The sequence below is a fragment of the Parasteatoda tepidariorum genome, chromosome 7 (genome assembly GCF_043381705.1).
Source record: "Parasteatoda tepidariorum isolate YZ-2023 chromosome 7, CAS_Ptep_4.0, whole genome shotgun sequence".
Classification (NCBI taxonomy): domain Eukaryota; kingdom Metazoa; phylum Arthropoda; class Arachnida; order Araneae; family Theridiidae; genus Parasteatoda; species Parasteatoda tepidariorum.
The window spans coordinates 9,285,482-9,312,050 of NC_092210.1; the positions used below are offsets into that span (position 1 = coordinate 9,285,482).

The following is a 26,569-nucleotide window of genomic DNA, read 5'->3' on the forward strand; positions in this document are numbered from 1 at the left end:
CTTTTTAATCATAAATTATATTCTTTTGTTTCATACGCCAAGATCAAAATTAATAAGCTTTATATCGTAAGTTTTATTAACGCAAAGAGCCTGGTAGTAATCTGAGGTACCATCTCAATAATTCAAATTAGTCTGCAATCCTAGAGCAGTTATTTATAATTCTAATAATTGAGCTTTGTCTAAAATCAAAATTTACATGCAAAAGGTTATTACTTCAACGCAAAAAAATTTTAATGATATTAATTTTTTTTTTATTTTAATCAAAATTTCAACCCATGATCCGTTTATCACTGAGGATATTTTAAAGTCAGCACTGTAGTCGGCGTGAGCCGGGTGCGGAATTCGCATCAATTCGTAGCCACAGCTGGGATTTGAACCCGGGAACTCTCATTGGGATGTGAGCGCTCTATCCCCTCATGGTTCCAATTTATATTACATATACTTTTAGAACATTGATTGAATGCTAAAAATGTAAAACACTGTAATTTAAGGGGAAATAGTTTAGGAGAGCGGGGGAAAAAATTAAAAACTGATTTCAGGTGCTTATAGCGTTCCCGATCGATTTCACTTCTTCTAGGCTATTAGTCGGAGCTGCGATGGCTCAGTGGTTAAGGCACTGGGCTGTCATTTCACTGTGAAGAGCTGCGGTTCGATCCCCAGTGGCGACTTGAAACCCAGACAGCTTCAGAACGATGGATACCACCTTGTTGGAGAAGTAAAGGCGGCATGTGCGCAGTGCTGACCACCTTGCCACAATCATGCCGTTGGTCACGAAATTATGGAGTCTTAACCTCCATGACCCCCCCCCGCCCCTGGTCCACTACGAGCTGTTGCGGGAATGCTTTGCTTATGCTATTCGTCGACTCTTTAAATTGTCGGTGCCGTTCTTTAAGTGTTTAAATACTTAATAGTATAAGTAATTGTACAAATTTATTTTATTTACTAATTTTTTTTTTAAATTTAAAAAGCATTTTATCTTGATATCAAAATAGTTCTTGTTGGACGGTGAAAGTTCAAATGAGGCTATCACTTTATAAGAATTTTTTTTCTTTATCTGGATGAAAAGATAGTAATTACGAATATCTTGATAGTGATACAAATATTGATAGTAAAAAAAAAAATCTCTTACCTGCTGAATAACATTCGACTTCAAATGCGTCAATAGGAGGCAAGAAAGTATCAAGAGGCAAATTGTTTGACACCCAGTTACGAGCAACCTGTTAAAAAAATAAAATAAAATGAAAAAGATATCACCCTGGATAACTTTTGTTCTTATTGATCGGATTTTCACGTACTAAGTGTCAATCTTAATGGTGTGGCCTCAAATATGCTAATGATTAATTAACTTACGAAATCAGACACAAAAACGTACTTTCTCTGCATAAACAGAGATTTTATTTACATATTAGGATTTTTGACCTTCAAAATATAGAACATTAAATTAAGATTCAGCCAAATAAACTTAAAAAAAAAATAATGTTACGGAAAAAAAAATAAACACAAATCAAAAGTTCAGCAAAAAGAGAAATCGAGTTAAGAAGAGCAAAACATTGAAATATAGAGGAATAAAAGGACAAAAGAATATCAGTGTCAAAAGTGATTTATAAATACTTCAGCAAATATGGTTGATTACCCATGGTTAGCTAACCATGGGTAATGATTATTATTAACCATTAAAGTTGGTTTTCGTTTTTTAAAGCAGATTTTGAAAATTTTCTCATTTTGTCGCACGGCTTCGAATTTCACCCCAAACGGCGTATTTCGGAAAAAGTTTGGCTAACTTTAATATTAAGTGTTTATTTCGAGGTGTTTTGTAGCACAACTGCCAAGAATTTTATATAAAAATACCAGTTTACGGGCACATTTTGCACAGTTTTCCGAAAAATGTTTCTCAAGGAGCAAAGCTGGTGCAAGTTGGAACAGCTCTTGGCAAACATATATTTTGGTGGCCAAGGAACAGCTAATAGCAAAAAGACGGCTGCAGTGAATTAAGTAGAAGAAATTATCATATCACTTCAATTAAAATATTAAAATTAAGAAGCTGTTTCATTTCAGGCACATTAATTAAAAGAAAATAACAATACAAAAAAATTAACACAAATCAGAAGTTCGGCAAAAACAGTAATTGAGTTAAAAGAAGAGCAAAACATTGAAAGATGGAAGAAGAAAAGGACAAAAGAATATCAGAGGCCAGTGTCATAAGTGATTTATAACTACTTCAGCCACCATTAATGGTTGGCTGATCTCGTATCGCTTGATTGGGTCTATATTTCCGACCACAGAAAGGTCAAGAGGTCGCATTGGGGGCTTGATGAGTTTCGGGTTCCAATTTACTGACCAAAAGCAGATAGCGCAACTTGGACTAATAGCTCGTGATCTGTTACAGACGGATGTAGATAAAGGAGAAAGCGAACTTGGAAAGACTTGCTTTACTATATTTTACCAATAGGACAGTTGGCTCCATAAATCTTTCCGAATTTCCGCCAACATTGTATTAAAAAAAATCGATAGAAGAAAAGAAATCCCAAAAAGTTGTTAGGTTACTTACTTTAGGAATTCTTCAATACTTCGAAGATTATGCATTCTCTTCGAAATAACTTTTGAATCATAACTAATTTAATAAAACGACAAAATGCTAATTTTTACCATTTTGGTTAAACTAGTCGCTGATGTGACTGACATTTTGTTCAAAAGGGAGGATTAGCAAGGGCTTGTTTGTTTAAAGATGAGCTAAAGGCTCTTCTTAGGAGGCTCTGTCGTCGCATAAAATAATGCTTTTTCTTAGAATATGGTATGGTAGAATAGGGTTGTGAATTCGCTACATTTAGCCTGTCTCTAGTCAGCAACAGCGCCCTTTATACTAATTCCGAAAATGGCGCAAAACATAAGAATAAAGAGAAGCCTCAGTTTTCAAGAATGTTTGCTTGCGATCTAATTTGTTTTTTAAAAATTACACTAAATGCTGCATTATTTGGGCTTAAAAAAGTCTTCACAAATCGAGAATTAATGCATTGATTTCGATAGTTTTAATCTAAGAGGAAAAATCTCGCCATATTAGGGATAACGGTTGACGATAAACGTTTTATTTTATTTTACAGCGGTCGTTGAACAACCGACCCAATTTCGGGCGTACGACCACTAATGTTCAACAACGTAGCCTTGTAACTTTGAACCCAATCCAGAAGACAAGGGAGCTCCTGGATCAAGCATTGGGAGAAATTTGCCTTCGCGGGGGAATTTTTGATGGAAGTAACCCACATTTGCGTTACATGGAGAGGAAGACCACGAGGAATCTAACCCATGATCCGTCTGCCACTGTGTATATTTTACGTCAGCACTGTGGCCGGTGCAAGTCGGATGCGGAATTCGTATCGACAAGTCATCGCTGGGATTCGAACCCGGTTTATCTCATTGGAAGGCGAACGCTCTTTCACCTGAGACATCGCGGCTCGGCGATAAACTGGCGATGGTGTATTCTCACACCCTTAAAAAGATAATGTCAAAAGTGCAATCAAGCGACTCAGGTTCGAATCACAGCGATGACTAGTCAATTTGAATGCTACTCCTGGCTTTCACTAACCACAGTGCGGTTGAAAAATATTTAAAGTGGCAGACGGATCACAGATTGGAATACCGTAGAGAACAGGCTAACCGTGGGGAGGTTTTCCTTTCCATGTAAGGCAAATGCAGATAAGTCCCACCATAAAACATCCTACGAAAGTTAGTTTGTTCCAAGGTTTGGTTCAGGAGTTTCCTTGTCTTCTGAATTTGGTTTAAAGTGACTAATAGACGTAGAATCAAATACAAATCGACTGCTCAACGACGGTTATAAAATGTTCATTGCTCAATTGTGTTTAATAGATGTTACTTTGAGGTTGAATAAATGCATTTTATTTTAATTTTTCGTTGTTTTCTGCTCACATTCGCTTTCATTCAGCGAGTTTTGATTTGAATATGCAATTTCAAGGCCTGTTTCCCGGATGAAGGGAAAAAAAGAAAAAAACATTTATAGACTTGTGATTTTTAATACTTTGTATGTACTGGCTTTTCTTCGGCTCTTCCTTTTACTATTTTTTTTATTTTAAATACACTGTAAAATGTTTGAGAAAGGTAAAGATATTGCTTCCAATAATATATATACATAGTACAANACTATTTTTTTTTATTTTAAATACACTGTAAAATGTTTGAGAAAGGTAAAGATATTGCTTCCAATAATATATATATAGTACAATAAAAAAAAAAACGAAGAAAATTAAAAGAATTAATAAGTTCTTCATAATTTTTCTTCTATTATAAATTATAATATATATATATATATAAAACCTGATAAGTTAAAGTTGGCGAAAACGTCAATAAGCAAAGAAGGAAGAAAGCGAAGAAGGAAGAGATAATTCTGATGTGTCTTCAGTCATGTAACAAATTATAAGTCATTCAGAATATCAAGTTTTTCCGCTATAGTTTTTCCGAATCTTTTTCTCTACTTAAACTTCCATGCTAATATTCTTTTATTATTCCAATAATATTTTTTAATTAAACAGCAATAAAACCTTTTCAACAATATTACACTAAAGTACAGCTTTGATGTCTCGCCGGATACACAGAAAGCGTTTGCCTTGAGTTTCAGATCACACTTTTTAATATTTAACTATTTCTATGTCATAGATTCAGAGCAGGGTAATTCAGGCGCATTGGTTCAGAGGATATAGTGTTCACCTCGATACTAGCTTTATTAAAGGATTTGAACCAAAAGGGTTATTAAAGGATTTGAGCCTTGAAAACCCTAAGTCAACCTCGATTTAAGGTTTTTAAATAGAAGATTGCTTTCCAAGGTTTTGGATTAGGGTAATGTGCGCAGAATGGAGCAGATTATCACAGATCTCGTTTTAAGGTTAGAAGGTTTACACGTAGACCGCATTACAAACCTTTTTAGGTTTATATTAAAAAGTTTTTGCCGAGTGGCAATAAACCTTATTTTGCTATCTGGGATTATTTATAATTACTTAAACTATTTATTATTTTATAACCGTCGTTGAACAGTCGACCCAATTTTGGGTTAACGACTACTAATGATCAACTTCGCAGCCTTGTAATTTTGAACCCAATCTAGAAGACAAGGGAACTCCTGGATCAAGCATTGGGAAAAATTTGCCTTCATGGAGGACTTTTTGATGGAACGAACCAGCATTTGAGTTACATGGGGAGGAAAACCACAAAAACTCCCCCGGTTAGCCAGATAGCAAGGGGACTCTAACCCGTGATCCGTCTACCACTGAGGATATTTTACATCAGCACTGTAGTCGGTGCAAGCTGGACGAGGAATTCGTATCGACCAGTCATCACTGGGATTCAAATCTGCTTCACCTCATTTAAAGGCGAATGCTCTATTCCCTGGACCATCCTGGCTCGACTTAAACAATTAACATTCAACATACTGCAGTACTGGCAGTAGCACCATCTGTTGAGAAGTAAGAGAAGTATTTTTGCCATCAGTGAATATTTTATCAGCAAAATTTTTCTTTTCTGCAAATTTCTTCAACAAACAAGGGGTAAATTTCAGAATATATGAGTAAACAGGAGATAGTCGTAAAATAAAGGAGTCTTCGTTAAAGAACAGGAGACTTGCCAGACATAGAATATTAAAAATATTCATTATAAATCCATATTTATTAAATAATGATTTAGAAAAATAAAGGATTTGCTTGAAATAAACTCGAGTGATTAGCTACAGATTGACACAGATATAAGTTTGTTATCTAGGATTTTTATTCAATTGAATCTAGGGTTTAGTGGCACAAAGCTACAAGAGCATAATTAAAATCCCGTTTACATAAAAACAAAAATTGTTAAAAATTATAATCTTGCTGCTGAATGATGAAATATAAACAGAAAAAAAAGCAACATTCCTAAAAGACTACAGTCTGCAATTCCAGATTCTCATTGATCTACAAGAACAAGATACAGTGAAACCTGTATAAGGTTGCCACTTAAGGTCATTGATTTTGTGGTCAACTAAGAGAAGTGGTCAATTTACAGAATGGGGGATGAGTCGCTCTTTCTGATTTCATAAATTATGTAAGTTTTATACACACGTGCATATAAAACTAACCTAATTAAGAAATACTGCTTTTAATACATATTTTTATGGTGAAATTATTGTAATTCTCATGTGATTCATACAATTCTTATATATTAGCATATTCTTATGTACTACATAACATAATTGAATTACATATTACATTACATAATTTCATTTCTTAGCAGGCCTTAAAAATTAATTTTGCAAACACTCTATATATAAGATATGCCATTAATTACTAGAATGAATTACAATCTGTTACATTTATTTAATAAAATAATTAGCATAAGAAACAATTAAATATGTAAATTTTGTTCTTTCTTATATATTTGATGGATATATAACTCACTATCCTTTGAAAATTGAAACAGAGGAAGGCTAAATCGTTAGTTTTTATCAATTTTTACTTAAATAAAATTATATTATCAGGGGTCTGTCCAGGCCGAATTTACAACCGTTTAGCGGTACCTTCAAAAATTCAATTTTAGGTAAAACGGTAGTTTCACAAATTCAACTTTAGGAAAAACAGTAGTTTCACAAAATACTTTTTCTTAAAATTTGATTTTTGTATCCTTTAAGAAACAATAAATCTATATTTTTACCATGTTTTGTGTTGATTTTTTAATTTAATTTTTCACAAATTATGTCTAAATTTTCACAAAATAGGTACCTTTCAGAAAAACCTAGACAGATCCCCGATTCCGTTATTTTAAAAATGCGACCAAACTCAGCCATGATTTAACGAGAACCTGGTTTTAACATAGAAATCAGAAATACTTGGTTTGTTCAATGTTAATTCGGTTGGAATATAGCTCGTTTGTAGCGAGCAGATCACAGTTTTAGCGAGCAAGATTTTTATGAGTCATAAAATTTTCACTTAATTCCACCTCTCCAGTTAATTCCTTTTTTATTCAGATTGACGAATTCCTTTTTAGTGTCAAAAAGGCCTTTCGTGACACGATTTTTATTTCAAGAACAATAACACAATAAGTGATAATAAGATAACTCAAAGAAAATTAACTCACATCTCTTGAATTCCACATACATAAAAAATACATTAAGTATCATTTATAATTTAACAAGTATGTATGAAATTTTTATGATTTTTCACAAACCCATTTTTAATAGGACTCGGCTGTAACGAGCAAATATTGAGGCATCCTAGCACTTGCTATAAGGGAGGTCAACTAAATTGTATTTCTTCATCACAGCATTTAATGAATATACTCAAAACATCATATCACTGTTAAATAATAAGAGGTTTAGGTGAGTTATTAATATTATTTCACAATATCATTGAAATTTTAATCAGGGTTGGGTTTCCACTCAATTTCAGTAGAAACAAATTACTGACTTTTCCAGGTATATCAGGTAAATTTCAATGAAACGCGAGACTATATTTTACATATAATATGCAATTTTTCATCAGAAAAGTTTGATTTTTTAAAATTTGTAATGCCAAATGTTATACTTTACAACTATTAAAAAAAATCATTGAATGAGGATAGAAAAGCAGTCAGTTTGACTAAATTTTAATAGATGTTAGAAGTATTCAACTCAAATCTCAATAACTGATTACTGTTACTGACAATTTCAAAACTGGTTTTTTTCAGATATGATTTATGAATTTTCCAGGTTCTTGTAAAAAAAATTTGTAAAAACTTTCCATGACTATTCTCTGACTTTTTGAAGTTAAAAATTAATTCCCTCAAAAATTCCTGGCTTTCCCTGTTCTCCCTGAACCCTGGGAGCTCTGTTTTAATAAAATGGCATAATAGCAAAAAAGATTTTCTGAACAAATTTTTTCATGGATAGCTCATGAAGGGTTTCAAATGGCATTTAATAACACTCCTAGGCAAATTAGGCTTATTTCAATGGTCAACATACAGGATCGAAAGGAGGTCAAGTGCACAGAAAGATAAAAATGTAAAGTATCTGCGCACACTATCCAACAGTATCTGCACACTCATATTTTTGATAATAGAATAATTTTATCAAATATACAAAAACAGTTAACTATTAAACAATTTTATTCATTCTCGACAAAAATTATATATACAGTGGAGCATCGTTTATACGACGATCACTTATACGACGTTTACATTTATACGACGTTTTAGTGTGGTCCCAAATCATTCCTATTCATTTTAATGTAAAAATATATCGTTTATACGACGCACAGAATCGGTTATACGTCGATTTTTAGATTTTGTTCTTTATTTAATTTTTTATTTTTTCTTGTGTATTTTAAAAAAGGGCGGAATTTGCCAACATGAATGATACAGAAAAGGGTGCCAACAAGAATGCTTGGATGACGACCGTAATTTTTACTAAATGACTGAAAAAACTTGACAATGTTATGAAGAGGGAAAAAATAAAAATTTTGCTATTCATCGACCAATGTCCAGCGCACCCATCGATACTAATTATTTTGGAAAATGTAAAAGCTCTCTTTTTTCCTGCAAATTGCACAAGTGCGCTTCAGCGATTAGATTTGGCCGTGATTAGAAATCTAAAATTTTATCATAGAAAGCAGTAAGTTCAACTCGCTATTCAAAGCATTGCATTGTAGAGACTAATAGCAAGAAAATATAATTAAAAGTAACATACATTCAAATTGCTCACTGCAATTTTTCTTCTTTGGTTATTTGTTTGTTTTGCTTTGTCTAATTTAGAAATCTATGCAAATCAACACGCTAAACATTAAAATTAACTGAAAACAGAGTTAGTTTCAGTTTTAGAAGTAAAAATCGATTATACGACGTTTTTCGGTGGTCCCTTCGGCGTCGTATAAACGATGCTCCACTGTATATATATATACATGCACATTAACATGAAAAACATTAAAAATTAATATTAATAGTTATACATAAAATTACATTAATATAAAGTAATTATCATAATAAGTAATACTAGTAATTTCGCTCCAAACAAAATGACATTAAAAGATTTCCTACTGTTACCACAATCCTCTATTTTTGTTGTAAAGCGATAGTTGCGTCAAGTTGAGTTGTAAAATAATCAGCTGATTGTAAGCTCGACCACATATGATGGGATCGCTAGTCTTTGGGCTAAAGTGTCAGTTATATCTTTTCGCTTTGGGAGCAGTATGCATACAACTAAACACCGACTTTCTTCTACACTGCATAAATCATGATTACATTATCTGCTTTATATTTTCTTTTTCCCTCTAATGCCAACTTTTTTTATGAGCATGCGGATACTTTTTTTTTATCTTATAATAAATATTAAGAAAGTACAGTACAGAATCCGTTATCCGGAAATCAAAAAACTGGAAAACCAAAAAACCGGAACGAACTTCGATACATTTTCTCGCCATTTTTTAAAAAAAAAAACAATTTTTTTCCTCATAAGATTTTAGGATTTTTCTTTCTTTTTTGAAAGATGTTCACCTTACCATCATTTTGGAAATAATCATTAGTGTATTACTTCATCGTTTTTTCTTCTTTTTAAGATTATTTCTAAAAAAAATGTTTTTTTAGTTGGGTTTAACAATATAAAAACGGCTTTTTGTAGCGATTTAGAAAACCGGAAAAATCAGTTATCCGGAATAGCGATGGTCCCGATCATTCCGGATAATCGGCTCCCTACTGTATCTGCAAAAATGGAGACTCATCACTAATGTATCCGCGCACACGTGCATTATCTAACTATGGTCAGGTGATACAAATTTTATTACCTTTTGTAGGATAAATTTGGTTCTTGATAACTTAGATAGGTGATTAGCTTTCAAGAGTGATCAACTCAATAGAATTTATTGTACAGGAAATAAAAAGAAAATGGATAAAAAGATGACAAAAACAAAATAAATAAAAGAGAATAAAATAAAAAAAAAGAGTAAAAAAGCGAAAAATAAATAATAATGAAAGGAATAAAATAAAAAGTAAAATAAAAAGCATAACATAATTTGGTATAAGTTAGAAAAATACCATTGAAGAAGATAACTTGAACAACCTGTTGAATTTTTGCTTTAAAAATATAATGCATTGTTTTCAAAAATGATTTTTAATTTTCTCTACTTTTTGTTTTAGGATAAACTTACATCTTTTTAATTAGACTAAAGAATAATTAAATTGTTATTAATTAATATTAATGGTTTAAATTTTAGCAGATTAAAAAGCTCAACTATTTAATCATCAGAATGCTTCTAAAAAACTTGTCTATGAATATTTTCTATGATGACGGATAGTGTTTATATTGATATATATATATATATATATAGATATCTTTAAAAAAAACAAATGAATGAGAAGAGAACAATAATAAGAGAGTAAAAAAATTTTTTTTATTATTTTTTTTTTATTCATTTCGAGTTATATATATATTTTTTTAATAAAACAGTGTTAGTTACTAGTAAGAGTAATACTCACTTACTAGAAATAGTCCCAATTACTTCAAATTAAAATAAGCTTGCAACAAAAAAATCATGTATTTAGTTTAAATGAAATAATAATTTATGCATGATTTTCATTTTCTTTACTGAAAATTAAGAAAATCTTATGAACTCAAACTTATTTTATTTTATTATTTTTTAGTTAAATCAACTTTTTAAGAACTTTTCAATTTGTTTTAGAAGCAATTTCATAAGCATGTCTTTAATTTCACAAATTGACTTACTTATAAATCATAATCTGTCAAAAAAAAATTTTTTTTTTTTTTTTTAGTTCTTATCTATCAAACAATAAAGATACATTAAATTTAAAAATAAACATCTTAAAAGCAACATAAACAAACATTTAACAGAAATTTACTAAATAAAAAGTGTTGAAAATCTGTAAGAAAGTCAATTGGAGATGAAGGAGAACAGTTTGAGTCCCTGAAAGTAGATTCTGAGAAAAAAAATATTTTGCGCAAACAAGCACTGATTTTTCCCTCCATCTTAACCGTGTAATAACTCTCAGGGAGAGTAGATATTCTATGTTACTGACTTGTAAAAATTTAGTGCTCCTCCAAAATGCAACAGATGGCGATCTAATGAAGACTTTTGTGAAAAATGGAAGCAAACCATTCATAATCTTTGATTCTTATTATTTTTATGTACATAACGCAAATATAAATATAAAAATTACAGTTTTTATATTTATATAAGAGCTTTATAACAGTAATTAGATTTGCATGCCTGGAAAGAATATTTTAACTGTATCTTAAAATATGAAATAGAAATTATTATTAAAACATCTGGAATCTAGCAAAACTAGACATAAAATAATAACTTCCAAATGTATAATTTACTCACGAAAAAAAAAAATTATAACTAATTAATTGCTACAGAACAGTAACTTTTAATTTGATTATTAAAACCTTGAATAAACCTCAAATAATAAATTACGCAAACATGATATAAACTAACATAATTAGGAAAGAGATTTATTTTTTGTTTTTGGTAAAGAAAAATTTAAGTTGTATGTTTTTAGTTCTTTAACGAAAAAGGTATTAAAAGTAGGTTGGAAACGTGTGAATCAATTATCAACATAGGCTTATGCTAATAAACATAATATATTTTAATAATACAGAAGTCGAAATAGGAAGAAACTGCCATTTTTATATTATTAATACTCCTTATTATCCTTTTTTAACTGCAAAAATGAAATAAATTTATGTAAAAAAATAAAAACATAATAAATTTCTTTTTTTCATTATTACAATATCTTTGGTTTAATAAAAAATCTCATAACTGCAGAATTAAATTTTATGTGAAACATAAAATTTATTACACAAATTTCTTTTTCAATTATTGCTTTTTAGCTTTAGCTTTTCCTTATTTAAAAATGACATATTAAATAGCTGGGAAATGAATAATATTAAAGATAGATTGCAATTATAAACTGTTTAAACTTCTTTTTTAAATACTTGACATTTGAAAAAAAAAATTATTGCACTTTGAATGAGACTTTTTTTCCAATGTGTCGAAGAAAATTGCCTCCCTGAAATCAACTAAAAGACTTGGATTTTATTAAAAAATTGAGTAAAATAGTAAAAGAGCATGAAATGGCTATTTTATGCAACATTAAAATGACATAACATGCTCTAGAAAATAAAATAAAAAACAGTATTATTAAGTCTGACATAAATTAGAAATAGGAAAAAAAAATATTAATGAAGTATCTGGGGAATGTAGAATGCTTGAAAAAGATAGCTGCCAACGTGGATGGAAAAATATTCAGTTTTATGAAATAATACAAATTTCATGATAATTGTTGCATAATGTACTAAACATTTAACACATAGGGAATTTTAGGGATTTTTATAGTCATCAAAATTGAAAAATTGCAATATTTTCCAGTTATGATAGATAGAGATTAAACAGACTTGAAGTGTTATGAATTATGTTTACTCATAATATTGAATATTAATAGACATTTATTTCATCAAAGATAGCTAAAAGAATTTTTTATTTAATTTGAAAAGAGAGTTATGAACAAAAATAAACTGAACATTTTAGAACAAAAAAAGTTTTGAACTGATTTCTATAAATGAGGTTTGCTTCATTATATACTAGTAATACTTATTTAATTGTTCAAGCAAGCAATAATCTGTACAAAAATTCTGTTTCAATAGGGATTTACTCAATTTTTAGGAAATTTACTCAATTTCAGGGAATTTTCTAAAATGTACAATAACGAGGAGAATTTCTATTAAACCAGTAAATCAGGAGAAACTGACAAAATCCAGTAGTCTACTGGAAAATCCAGTAGAGTTGGCAGCTATGTAAATCCTTTGAACAAATAAAAAATATTGTAAGAAAATTAAAAAAATATAAAAAAAAATCTTAAAGTAAATTTTAAAGGTTAAAATGCATACCTTTCGAAACCACTCAATTAAAGGCTCTGAGAGACCCTGTAGAATTAAATTGTGGGGGGAATCTGTAAATGCAATGGCGATAACTTTCTCTTGGAATGAATCTGGGAATGTCCGACACTAAAATAAAAATTAAGGTTATGTTACATTATTACTATTAAGTATTTCCTCAGAAAAATTACAGTAAAAAATTTCTTTTGTTTACAAATTGATATTCAGAAATGAATGCATGTCCATGTTATACAAAACACTTATGGGTATAGTGCAGCTTTGAGAAGACTAAAAGTCAGGCCAAGTCTGAGGACACTAAAAGTATAGCACTAGACTAAAGTTTACTGCTATAGTAACAAGCGATAGCACATTTCTAATGGGAGTGCAATGGAGGAATGAAGGATGTCGATTGGTTTACTTTCACCAATCCATGCCAAAATTAAGACAAAACTATTCACCACACCTCTAATCGAAGCGACTTTTCCTTGTAAGCATAGTAGCCGCCAGGATGCAAGACTGATGCTTCGAGTAGTTCTCCTGAAAGCCGCACTAGATTATTACAGACACCACATCTTAATAAAAATAAATAAATAATATACATGTTATCGTGAATGACTGAAATCAAGAGAATGTCCACCTTCACCGGTGAATGTCAACAATCGTAGTAGCTTTGGTGAATGTTCAAAATATTTGTTATATCTGATATTTTAATATCTGCTGAGGATAGATTAGAAGAAACATCAGTGTTCGGAATAGAAGTTAAATGCATACTGGGCGGAGGCACTTGACTTTAAAAAAAACATTGATGTAGGGCATACCAAGCAAATGTATACTGAGCAGTGGCACTTAACTAGACCTAATACATACTTTGGACTTTTACCAAAGCGACTATGTGATTGTCAACATTTACCAGTAGAAATCAACAACCACCAATTTCGACCATTCACAGTAACATATATATTATAGATAACATGATTTTTATAAGGTTAATTTAGTATGTTAATACATACATTAATTATTAACACACAGATTAATTATTAATTAGTAAAAATTTAAGTAAATCTTAAAAAAATAAATAAATGAAAAAAAATATGCATTACCATATTTACAGTAACTATGCCTCCATAACTATGAGCAACAATGGCAATATATTTTGCAGCTGCTTTAGCCATGATGACATTTTTCCATACATAATTTGCATGACTTTCTGGTGACTCACAACCCTGAAAAAACATTTATCATTTAAAATTGAATGATTTAAGATATCAAATAGTGAAACAATAAAAATATAACAAAATATGAACAGGAAATATACACAAATTAAAAAAGCACAAAAATTCGATGCTTTAACGTCATGAATATCAAATTATAATTATAACTACTAACCCTAATTTTATGATTTACTCCTTTTATTTCTTGTTTGTTGTCATTTGTATTAAGAACAATAACCCCATAGCCGAGTCCTTTCGCTCTTTTAATGTATGGCATTTGTGTACCACTATTTAAGCAATCATTTATGATTAACCTGTAAACAGTAAAAAATTAAACAATATTAAAATTTTTTTTTTAAATAAAAAGTGAGAACAATAATCAATTAAATTATCCAAGAGAGCAGTTATTTGGCTATTTCACTTGAGTTACTGTATTCTAACATCTTGTATTCTGGGAAATAAACAAGAAGTCTTAACATCAAATACACCAATTTTCCAAGTTACTAAAATAATAGAGGATTTAAAGAAATGGATTTTTAGAACTTTTATGGATATTTTATGAAAAATTTAAAGCAATAAAATTTTGAGGTCATTAATGTTAGATAGATCATTTAATACTCTATGTATGAATGCTTTTAGAATTTTTCAATACTTACTTTTATTTTTATTCAAATAAGTACATAAACATGATGTAAAATTCTTTTGATGTAATATATACAGAGAGAGTGAGAGAATTAGAACTAAAACTATTAGATTACACTTCAGAAAATGTTTAAAGCAGGATTTTAAATACTTTTTTTGAAAAAAATATATTTAATATATTGCAAACTTAATTATTAGTATAATTATTTTGTAAGATTAATATAATCATTAATAATTATTTTGGTCACATGAACATGAATGAATAAATTAAAATGAATCTTTTGTTACCGTCTAGCCCATTGTCCAGCTCGGACAACTCCACTCCCATGAATTAATATGACAAGTCTTTCATTAGTAAATGCATCATCACTATGAAAAATGAAAGTTCTGGGTTCCTTTTTTGTTGCATCCAACTAATCAAAAAAAAAAAAAAAAAGAAAAGAAATTATTTTGTAAACAATCAGGAATGATACTTGCTAGTACAATATCTCTGTAAAACAGATCAATTTCATTACTGTTCATCCACGCCTTGAAAAAACTTACAACCAAAATCAGTACATGGCCTGCTGCTTGTGGAAATAAAGTTTGTTTGAAGATTATTTGATTTTATAAGGCAGCTGATTTTTTAAAGCAGAATATCTACACTAAATCTAAAAAGGGTCTAAGTTATAAACTTTATAAATACACTAAAATATAAATTGATTGGACAGTTTTATCTTTACTGAAGCTACATTTCACATTTTAACTAAACATGAACTGCTTATTTTAATTTACAGAAGGGTTATACTTGTTTGAAAGCTCGTGAAAGTTTTTAGAACTTTCGATATTCCCTTTTCCCTGAAAAGTTCATTTTAAAATATTTAGTGCTTTTTTGACATTGTTTTAAGATAGATTGACCTTAACAAATGATGACTTAAACAATGATGATCATAGATGTTGAATGTCACTTATAACTTTTAATTCATTAACTTTGTTTTCGTTGCTCGTAGGGCAGAATGAAATGTTTTATTTATACACTGGAGAAAATGGAAAATTCTAATTATTCAGACAAAAAAAATTAATTAAAAAATAAAAAGTTTCATATGCGGAATTGTCAGGACTTCGGCAAGTCTGGAAAATAGATTTTTCCACATAATAGGTCTTAAAGGTAAACAAACATCCTTATTCAATAAAAATAACAAATAGACAATAATTAATGTCAATTTCAATCAACAACGCATAAATTCACGTGATTTACGAGGTACCACCATTTTCGCAGCTTTTGTTAAGATTTCCACATGGTTTTCAAAATCTTGATATTTTAATATACTATTATACCATACCAGGAATTCGAATCACACATTTCAGCGAGTGATAATTTCTTGAACAGCAATGATTAATCAGTGAATCCGCGTAGTTTTTTTCGGGGGTTATTAAAATCTTAATGTTTTATTATACATTACTTCGTTCGGCAAACTTCGAATCGCATATTTCGCACTTAATCATTCACGATTCACCTGCAATCCCACGTGGATATATAATTGCATTTTTATTAAATATAGCGATGCTTAAACAGTGAATCTGTGTAGTTTTGTTGATCACTTTTTCGGTCATAATTAAAACATATTTTCACTCGGTTTTTAAAATCTTGCACCCTGAAATTTAGTGTGTGATTCTTGGCGATAATAATCGTTTTATGCAAGATGAAAGAAAAAAATACGTGATTTTTTTTTCATGCTTTCATGAAATGCTGAATTTTGTTTCCGCGATATCCAATTATTTTTTTATATAATAGCGGAAATCGAATTAAAAATCAAACAAAAATTGCAAATTGGATAAAAATCATAAAGAAACGGAAATTAGCAGAGGATTAGCATGCTTTAGCATGTGCAAAACAGGTAGCAAGTGCAAAAAAGAAAATAATAATGATGTTTTATTTATTTATTTTTTTGACAAAGGAAAGGAGTTTCATTTATTTTGATAGCAAAAAAAGTGTTCGGAAAAGAGACCCTTTTGGCATATGGACACACGGATATAGAACTTTGTACTGTATTTTAAACATATGCTCCACAAAATTTAAATTAAAAAAAAAATCATGTAAAGGAAAAGAGTTTTGTTTATTTTGATTGTAAAATAGTGTCCAGAAAAGAGACCCTTCCGATACATGATAGTACTTGTACTGTATTTTAAATATATGTCCAAGAAAATTGATTTTTAAAAAATAACAATATTGATCTTATAGAGAATAATTTCAACATGTTATTATATTGCAATAATAAACTTAAAAGCAAATTTTTGCAAAATTTTTTTTCTATATTTTTACCTTAAAAAAAAACTATGATAAGTTCATATTACAAAAATGCTTTTGTTCTGAAAATTATACTTGTTAATGGCTGTTATTAAAGGAAACAATGCTTTTTAATTACTTGTTAATAAAATTGATTTTATTTTGTATTTTTGTTAATTTCCCTCAAATTTTATTAAGGATATTCTCCACTGAAGATTCTTCAGAGTTCCTTGAGTTGTTAAATAGAAAGACAATGGTATTAAGAAAAATAAAAAAAAATTTTTGAGAAAAATTCCACATGTGATATTAACAAAATTTAATTGAGTAGTTTATTTTATCATAAAATTGTTTTATTGGCTACCCTTTATATTCGAAAGAAGAAAAAAAACTAGCATAAATCTTAATCCAAATAAAAAAAATCTTTTTAAGATACTATTAATGACAACTTACAGGCAGGTACATTCTTTTAAGTTGACCCTCTTCTTCTAGTAGATTATAGACATAATTTGTGACAAGCTATAAATAAAAGAATAATCACTACACAGAAAGATTTTATAACCAATATAATAAACACTAAATGGAAACACTTTAAACAGATAATAATAGAAAACAAAATCTGTTAATTTAAAAACTTTGTAAAAAAATTTAAAAAAAAAGTTTTCGTTTCATTATTTTTGTTTTGTTTCATTGGATAGAGAGAAGATACATAAATAAAAGACTTTGCTAAATAAAAATAATTTTTCCCCTCTGTGAAATTGCCACTTTTCTTCTCTAAGAATAGGAGAATTCAGCTACAGAGTACCAGTAGAGCACACATTGAATTCCTGCCTTTCTCATGTTGTAAACATTTGTTTGATTGCAAATTTATTGAACAACAAAGCTTATAGTTTTTACAAGCTATCATAATTTGTTCATTAATAAAAAATTTTATTTTATATTAATAAAAATAATTTTGTAAAAAAAATAACAGTTATAACACTATATATTAAAATCTTAACAATCAGAAATATTTGATTTAACCTTTTTGCTACCTCGGTCCACATATGCGGACCTTCGCCTCTTAGCTTCAAAAAATACACTAAAAGAAAACTTGTAGTTTTACCTCCACTTGAACATTCGTGGACGCTTTCTGGGGATTGTAACACATACAGAACATGCAATTTATTTGGGTGTAATTCCACATAAATAGAATTGATTTTCAAGAAATGAAGCTAAATCCACATGCTCAAAAACATAAGAAATTTTAAATATTCTATAATTTATTTATTCTGAAAATAACTTTATTTTTTCCTTTGACTTAGTATTTCTGTGATTAGTTTGAATCTTTTAAATTTATATTTACTTAATATTTCAAAATGATACTATCAAGAACATGCAGGACCACATATGTGTACCTTGATATGTACAGCAAAATTTATGACAGCATAGTAGTCAAGTGAAATCTAATAGTATTATGAGTATTTAATTTTCTATCTATTAAGTAATATTTTTATGTGTATTCAGATTCACACCGCATAATATCAAAAATACGCAATTTGAAATCTCATTCCTTCTTGAAGTGCTTACACACTTTTTCAACGTCCCCGAGAAAACAAGTTTGAAAAGTCGATTGAAATTTCTTAATATTTTTCTTTGAGATAAAGTTAAATGTGATAATGTTTAAAATGCAAAGTAATTTAGTCTACTTTGAACTTCGGGGCATATTTAATTTTGTTTACAAAAATTCAAATTAACCATTTGAAATAAACAAAAATTATTTATTTATTTCATAATTATTATTTATTTCTAATTTAAAACGGAAAAAATAAATTGCACACTTTAAGGGACATGTTTTTAATTTTTTTTGTGAGACTACGAACAATAGTTAGTTATGATATGTTAGCTGTGATACTGAACTATATAATTATATGTCGGAAGTTTACGATCACTGGGTCGGTACCTTTCCTAGGCTTCCTTCATTATTTCATAAAATGAGGCAAAAGACTCGGACAAGCAATTTTTAAAATTACTTTATTAAAAATAAATGAATTAACAAAATATAACAAATAAGAATAAAAGTAGACTTTTATTATACTTCACTTCACCTTAAGTTGGCACTGGAGAGAAGGACAGGTAGGTCGGATTACAGCTGTTGTCATGGAAACTGGGCTACTCTTTGAGTCGGTTGGGGGATGAGGTAGCAAACAAAGGAGAGAAAGTGGCCAGTATTGGCGAAAAGAAAACAAAGCACCAATTTTTTTTTTAAAAACCAAGAATCTTACTAAAATTTTGAACAGAATACAGAAAAGAACATGATTCTTTTAGAACATTTCTAATAATTATTATTTTAAGATACTAGTTGTAAGCTAATTTCTTATTATGGTTTTTAAAAAGCAGATTTTCTTATTATGATTTTTTTAACTAAACGAAACTAATTTAAAAAAAAAAAAAATTTCTTTTTAAAGNAACATTTCTAATAATTATTATTTTAAGATACTAGTTGTAAGCTAATTTCTTATTATGGTTTTTAAAAAGCAGATTTTCTTATTATGATTTTTTTAACTAAACGAAACTAATTTTAAAAAAAAAATTTTTTTTTTTAAAGATTCTTTTTTGCTTAAATTTAAGTAAAAAAAGAAATGCATAGATGCACGCATAAATACTTTGTTTTAAATATTATTTTTATATGCAACTTATTTTTTGTAGATTAACGTACATTAATTTATCCCACATTGGTGTTTCGTGGGGGAAGGAAAAGTCAACATACGCAATGTTCTTTTCAATTATGTCCTTGTCACCATTTATTTCCTTTAAAACTTTATCTAAAGTCGGTACTTCATTTCCACCAAAAAAAGCATGGATTTTTCTGCGAATGCAGCACAACGTAAAATCGTCGAATTTCACAAGTCTTGTGCGTTTACCTACAGCTTCAGGTCTTTTTTTTTCAGGTGTACTTAAAGGATTGGATGTCTTTTTTTCATTCTTCAAAAGATAAACAGTTCTTTTTGAACAACCAGTAAGTGTAGCAACTTTGTCGTATATTTGAGTGATACTTTCATGTGGATTTTCCTTTCTTAGTTGTGAATAAACATTTAAAATGTTTCTGCGAGCACCACTTTTTATAATTTTTCCACACATGATGACGTAAACATCTTTGTCGGTGATAGTCCTGTCTCTGACATTCTTAAAATAAAAAAATAAGTAAGGAATTTAATGACTATTAAAATTAATAATTAAAAAAGGAAAGCAAGCTAAAGATTAGTAACTTACAAAAGAAAAAAGCTATCGATTAATAAGTAACAAAATAATACAAACGAACAAAAAAACAAGGCTAGCATTTAGTAACTAGCAAAAAAAAAATATATATCTATCAAAGAATCACAACAAAAAATTAACAGTTAATGCAAAAAGTTTATAACAATAAAAAACATGCTAGCAATAAATAACTAGTAAAAAACAACAAATTAACAGTTAATAACTAATAAAAAAGAAAACAAACGAACAATTAAGCGATGCGTTTGAGAGAAAACGAAATAAGAACTGCACAAGAGATAGGACACTTAAGCAAAGGCAAGGAGAATGGAAAAAGCTGGCTGACCAGTGTAAAAAAATAGCCAATGCGCCAATTTCTTGGCCTTGAAAACTAATTCAGAGCCGAACTAAAACACATCCTTCTTCTTTGTACATTCTCTTTACTGAGGAGGTATTTATAAGTTAAATACATTTAAACATGAAAAACTTCTAATACATGTTTCAAGATGAACTTTTCTTATTATACAACATTTATTTATATTTGTATGTGCATTTAAACTGCAATTAATTCCAAAATAGCGAGGAACTACTTTTCAAAGGTGGAGTATTACATTTCCTGCCGTTCCCTGCAGTGCCAACTTAAGGTGAAACGAAGTATAATTAATGCATTTCATTGATTTTACAGTGGTCGCCTTTGGCAGCGATGCGGAGGCGTAAACTCTTATTGAAGTTTTCAGAAATGGGCCGCAAGTTTTCTACCTTTAATCTATCTCATTCCTGCTGAAGCGATTGTTTTAGAGAGTTCAAACTTTTGTGAGGTTTATTGCAGGCCCTAGACTCCAAAATGGATCATACACTAATTTTTAAAATTTATTTCGTTTTCTTAATAATTATGTAATCTATTCATTATTGTATTTAAATAGACCATAATTTAACGATATGCTTGTTTGTTCCTACTTTAGGTGCAATTAAAACATTTAAAATATTTATATTCTTTCAATTAAGAACTGTATCCACGTATATATGCCTAAAATTTTTAGCCTCCTGTCAGTATAATTCATATTTTATTTAACTTGAAGGTGACTTTAGACAGTAAAACAGAAATGGAGAACCGTAAAACATTCTTTTGCTACATTACTTTATACTTTCAATAGTGAAGAAGTTATAATTTTAAGAAATTACTCCTACAGCATTGGTTGAGCTGATCTATCTAAAATGAATCATAATTTCCTAATTTCATATGAACTTTCATCTCAATAAAAATGTTACTATAAAAATACAAAATGCATGTTGTCATGCAATATTTTCCATTACAAACAAAAGTTTATTACTAAAATACTTAATTTAATACTAAATCATTTGTTTCCAGATAAAGAGAAAATCTTCACATTTAAACCAATTTAACCTATTCAATACTAAAGTAAAAATGAATATAACAAAAAAATATTACACAGCTCCAAATTTCTATTTTACTGCCATAAGTGATAATAAGATAAAAAAAATAAGAATTATGCTCCCAGGAGGGTAACAATTTTAGGTACAAATACATGGACCCATAGCTGCCAACATGAATAGGAAAAAATCCAGTAGATTTTATGAAATTAATATAAATTTAATGATAATTATTGCATAATGTACTAAATATTTTACACATAGGAAATTTCAGGGATTTTTATAGTAAACAAAATAGAAAAACTGCAATATTTCCCAGTTCTGATTGACATTAAATGAACTTGAAATGTTGTGTATTATGTTTACTCATAATTTTGAATAGTAATAGACATTCAATTCATCAAAGATAGTTAAAAGAATTTTAATTAATTAAAAAAGGGAGTTCTAAATAAAAATAAACTGAACATTATTTTAGAACAAAAAATAGCTTTAAATTGATTTTTATGAATGAGGCTTACTTCATTGTGTATTCGTAATACTTATTTAAATATTCAAGCAAGCAATAATCTGTACACAAAAATGAATTTCAATGGGAATTTTTTTAGGAAATTTTTGCAATTTTAGGGAATTTCTAAGCTGTATAAAAACCAGGAGAATTTTTATTAAACCAGTAAACCAGGGGAAACTAGCAAATTCCAATAGTCTACTGAAAAATCTAGTAGAGTTGGCAGCTACGGTGGACCGCAGGTTTTAATTCTGTAAAATAATATAAATATTTCAAATGTTAAATTGCATTATAAGTAGGTACAAACATACATTTTGTTATATTATGGTTAGGACTGCAAGTTTATCGCGGGAAAAAAGACACCAAATTCACGGAAAAATCACGGGAAATTTTTAAAATTACACAAATTCTAAACATAAAAATTTTATGATATAAATGATGCAAATGACAGAAATTGCGCAAATAATAAAAAAAGCTTAAAAAAACACAGCAAAGGTATTTCTTTGAATTTCAAACAATATTAATATTTTTATTTAAATGAACAGAATTTTGGTACAAAGTATTGTACATTGTCAGATTATTCTCATTAATGCTTCGTCTTTCATCACTTAATGCATTTTTATACTTAGAAAACGATCTTTCTGCGTCAACGCTGTTTTTAGGCACCGACAAACATCCAATTGCCAATTTTGGAGCGTTCGGCCTTTGATTTCCAAAACTCGATCAATTTTCCTTCACCAACGCGCAATTCCTTGGCCGTTGCTTTGTAAGAAGTAAATGCTGTAAAACTCAAACATTCTACATTCAAACTTCTAGTTACAAGTCCCTACTAACTACTAGTCCCTCTCATCTAAGAAACTGATCCATATTTAAGAAATCACAAGAAGCCACCTAGGAAAAATTAACTGGATATGTAGAAAGGCAGTAGAAATTTCATTGCCCAGTGCAATATTATGTATAACAATTTTTCTGTCAAAGATTTGACTTATAACATTTTCCTTCTTTTGTGATTCCAATTTCTTTTGTACTCTTACTGACTTCAGGAAGGTAATTACACTCCCTAAGTGTAGAAAGACCACCTTAGTTGACAAGATTGTGATTATCTCTTATCTCTGAACTATTTTCATGTCATTTTGCTATTGATTCACTCCCCCAAATATCTAATCAATTTAACATGTTCAGTTTAAGGTTCAGGAAAATAAAAAATTCTGTTTAATAAAAATAATAAATAAAATATGAAAAAAAAAAATTAAGCAATTTTTGCGCAAGTTACGACATATTGAGAAATTTGCGGATTTTAGGAAAAAATATGACAATTTCGAGGAAATCATCGCGGAAATTCGAGCCGCGACAAACCTGCAGCCCTAACTATGGTCTATTTAAATACAATAATTAAAACATTTAATGATTATGAAAAAAAAATATTTTTTTGAAAAATACTAAGTTTTTTTTTACTATGGCATTGCAATACTAAACGCAATGCCAATGCATTACTGCACAAAATTTCAGTTTCAAAACTATTTTAATTATGAAAACCACTCTAAATAAATAATTATTGAAAATAATCTAACATTACCTACACAAGAAATTTAATTCTGGAGGTAAAATTTAAAAATTATGAAAAAAACACAACGAGTTAGTTAGTAAATGTATGTATGTACCTTAACATAAAATTAATTAAAATACACATAAAAACATAACTAAAATGATATAAAATTGTTCATACTACTATGAGATTTCACTTGATTACTAAGCTGTCATAAATTTTGCCATGCGAACCAAGGTACACATACGCTGATCTGCATGTTTTTTACTGTATTATTTTTAAATATTAAATAAATATAAATTTAAAAGATTCAAACAGATCACAGAAATACTAAGTCAAAAGAAAAATCAGAGTAACTAATTTACATAATATTTAAAATTAGTTACCAGGGTGTGTTGCCAAATCTATCTACAAAAAAATAAGCACCTTTCAAATACTTTTTAAGTACTCAACATTAAAGAAATCCAAATTAATTTTCAAAGACTTTACACAATCGTGATAAAATAATGTAAAATGATTGGCACTTTCATACGCTATGGACCGACGGTACGTCGGAATGAATGAATTGAGAAAATGCGGAATAGAACAATGTGAAAAGCACACGTTTGCATAAGGTGTGAAAATTGACAAGGTAAAGAATTAAAATATCATTTTCAAAAAGGGAAATTTAAGCACTTTTTAAAAACACGCAATAAAAAAATTTAAGGGCTTTTAAAAAACGAAAACCAAAAATAAGCACTTTTTAAAAACGCTACGCACCCTGGTTACATTTTCAAGCAGGTCGATTTAGCGTTATTTTTTTAAAATCATTTCTGCTTATGTGGAATTCTACCAAATAATTTACATGTTCTGAATTTGTGGAATCCCCAGAAAATTTAAATATTAATGAATGTTTCAGTGAAGGTAATACTATAAATTTTCTTATAGTGTGTTTTTAGAAGCTAAGAAGTGAATGTCCACATAAGTGAACCGAGATAATGAAGAGGTTAAGACAAACCAATCACAGAATTAATAAAATTACAGTTGGTTTTAATCAAGATTAACACACTCATGAATTTTTAAAGACATATACCCAATTTGGCAGTTAGATTTCAAAAGACGAATAAATTAATTTAAATCAAGAAATGCAAAAAAAAAAGACTTAAATTTTTTTAATTACTCATGTTCACAAGACTTTCTTTCCTTTTTATTTACAAACTACATGTCAAGATATTCCTACATTTAAATCAACAGATAACTTTATAAGCAAATATTTTAAAGTAGCAAAATAATTTCGCTCCATAAAATTTAACATTTTTCCGAATATTATGGTTCAAAAGAACTGAAAATGGATTTTGAAAAAATGGTTGAAACTTTTCAAAATTTAGTTTGAGATTGTAAAGGACAGTTTAGAGAGAATTTTTCAAAGCAGCACTCTCTTTACTCTCCTTTATAAAAAAATCTTAGATGAAAATAAATATACAGAAGATCTGTATCTTTGTAACCATCACTTACTTCACCGATTGCTTCATATCGCTTTTGATTATAGACTTGATCATCTTTCATGACGTTAAATTCAAATGGAGTGCCAGTGGTGATATGACGGAGCTGGCCAACTGTATAAAAAATCAATAAAATAAATGCGCAATTACAGCTTGAACAAAAATAAAGAAATTAAGAGTGCAAGTAACAACTTAATTTTGAAAAACAAATGAAATCTAAAAAGATCTTTGATTGGTATAAAAAACAATTATTTTAAAAAATTAAAGCAACAAATATAAACAAAAGCACACAAAAATTGTGAATAAAAATAACAAGTTCACATCATGATTCTGCATTAAAAATCCTTCGATTGTATGATTAATAATTTTTACATTACATATAGTATAAAAATATTTCAAATAAATAATTTTTTTTACATAAAAGGAAATATCTGCACTTTTAAACTATACAACTTAAAAATTTAAGAGTTTATCAATAATTTTAATACAAATAAATAACTAAATTTTTTAAAAAATAGAAAATTTTATAGAAGAAAACAATGAAAATAATGACAAATATAAAAATGACAACCAAAGCTGACGTCGTCAGGGCGTACCAGCCCCGGAATTCATAAAAACACAAAACCTTTTCTATCGGAGAGCAAGACAAATATCTAAAAAATTATCCCAAAGGTTTTGTAAAAAGTCCACGAAGAGAGAATACAAAAACAAAATAAAAAAGTAAAATACACAAACTAATAACAAAAGGAAAACAATGTTCAATAAACCTACTTAAAAATATTCCTATTTCAAACCAAAGCACACAACTTTCTGAAACAAACTGAAATTCACAAACAAACTACGCCCACATTTAAAGGGCAAAAATAAGAAAGCTATTGTAACCGAGGGATTGTAAGGGACCGAGCTATTGTAGAAAAGCATAACTGAGGTAAATCAACTAAGTCTCGATCTAGCCCTATTAAAAGAAAACAAAAACTAATAAGAGAATTAATTCGTACTTCTTAATAACTTTCATACGAGAATTAATTCACACAGATTTGCTATAAATAATAATAATGATTCTACAAATTATGAAACTTTATATTTTCAATTTCATGATTTTGATAATGTCACTCATTTTATATTAGATTTTAAAGAAAATATAGAAGACCTGCTTGATTTAGAAAACATTTATACAGTCAAACCCCGCTATAGTGAACCTTCAAGGGACCGAAATTTTGGTTCACTATATCCGTTACGCAGGCAATTTAACTAATGGTTCCCAAACTCCTCCCTTTTATTACACATTATTCAAATAAATGACTGAAAAATATTATGTGGTAGCAAAAAATGTGTTATTTTTCATTACTCTTTGTCTTGCGTACAATAAAAATTAGTAATCTTTAGCTGATGAGCAATCCTCAACA

The 26,569-nt window shown here is 29.0% G+C and overlaps 1 protein-coding gene and 1 long non-coding RNA gene across 3 annotated transcripts in view; both read right to left on the reverse strand.

Annotated features, from left to right (window-relative positions):
• Positions 1 to 26,569, reverse strand: part of LOC139425977 (uncharacterized) — a 260,368-nt gene that overhangs the window by 73,036 nt on the left and 160,763 nt on the right. The window lies entirely within an intron of this gene.
• LOC107450256 (cotranscriptional regulator ARB2A homolog) overlaps positions 1 to 26,569 on the reverse strand; it is a 52,870-nt gene that overhangs the window by 16,631 nt on the left and 9,670 nt on the right. For both annotated transcript variants that reach the window (XM_043043504.2, XM_071183031.1), the window contains 7 exons: positions 25,177 to 25,277; positions 17,459 to 17,524; positions 15,031 to 15,155; positions 14,276 to 14,414; positions 13,990 to 14,112; positions 12,902 to 13,018; positions 1,130 to 1,217 (listed from right to left, as the gene is read on the reverse strand). In XM_043043504.2, coding sequence (XP_042899438.1) covers positions 1,130 to 1,217; positions 12,902 to 13,018; positions 13,990 to 14,112; positions 14,276 to 14,414; positions 15,031 to 15,155; positions 17,459 to 17,524; positions 25,177 to 25,277 — 759 coding nt within the window. The remainder of the gene's footprint in view (positions 1 to 1,129; positions 1,218 to 12,901; positions 13,019 to 13,989; positions 14,113 to 14,275; positions 14,415 to 15,030; positions 15,156 to 17,458; positions 17,525 to 25,176; positions 25,278 to 26,569) is intronic.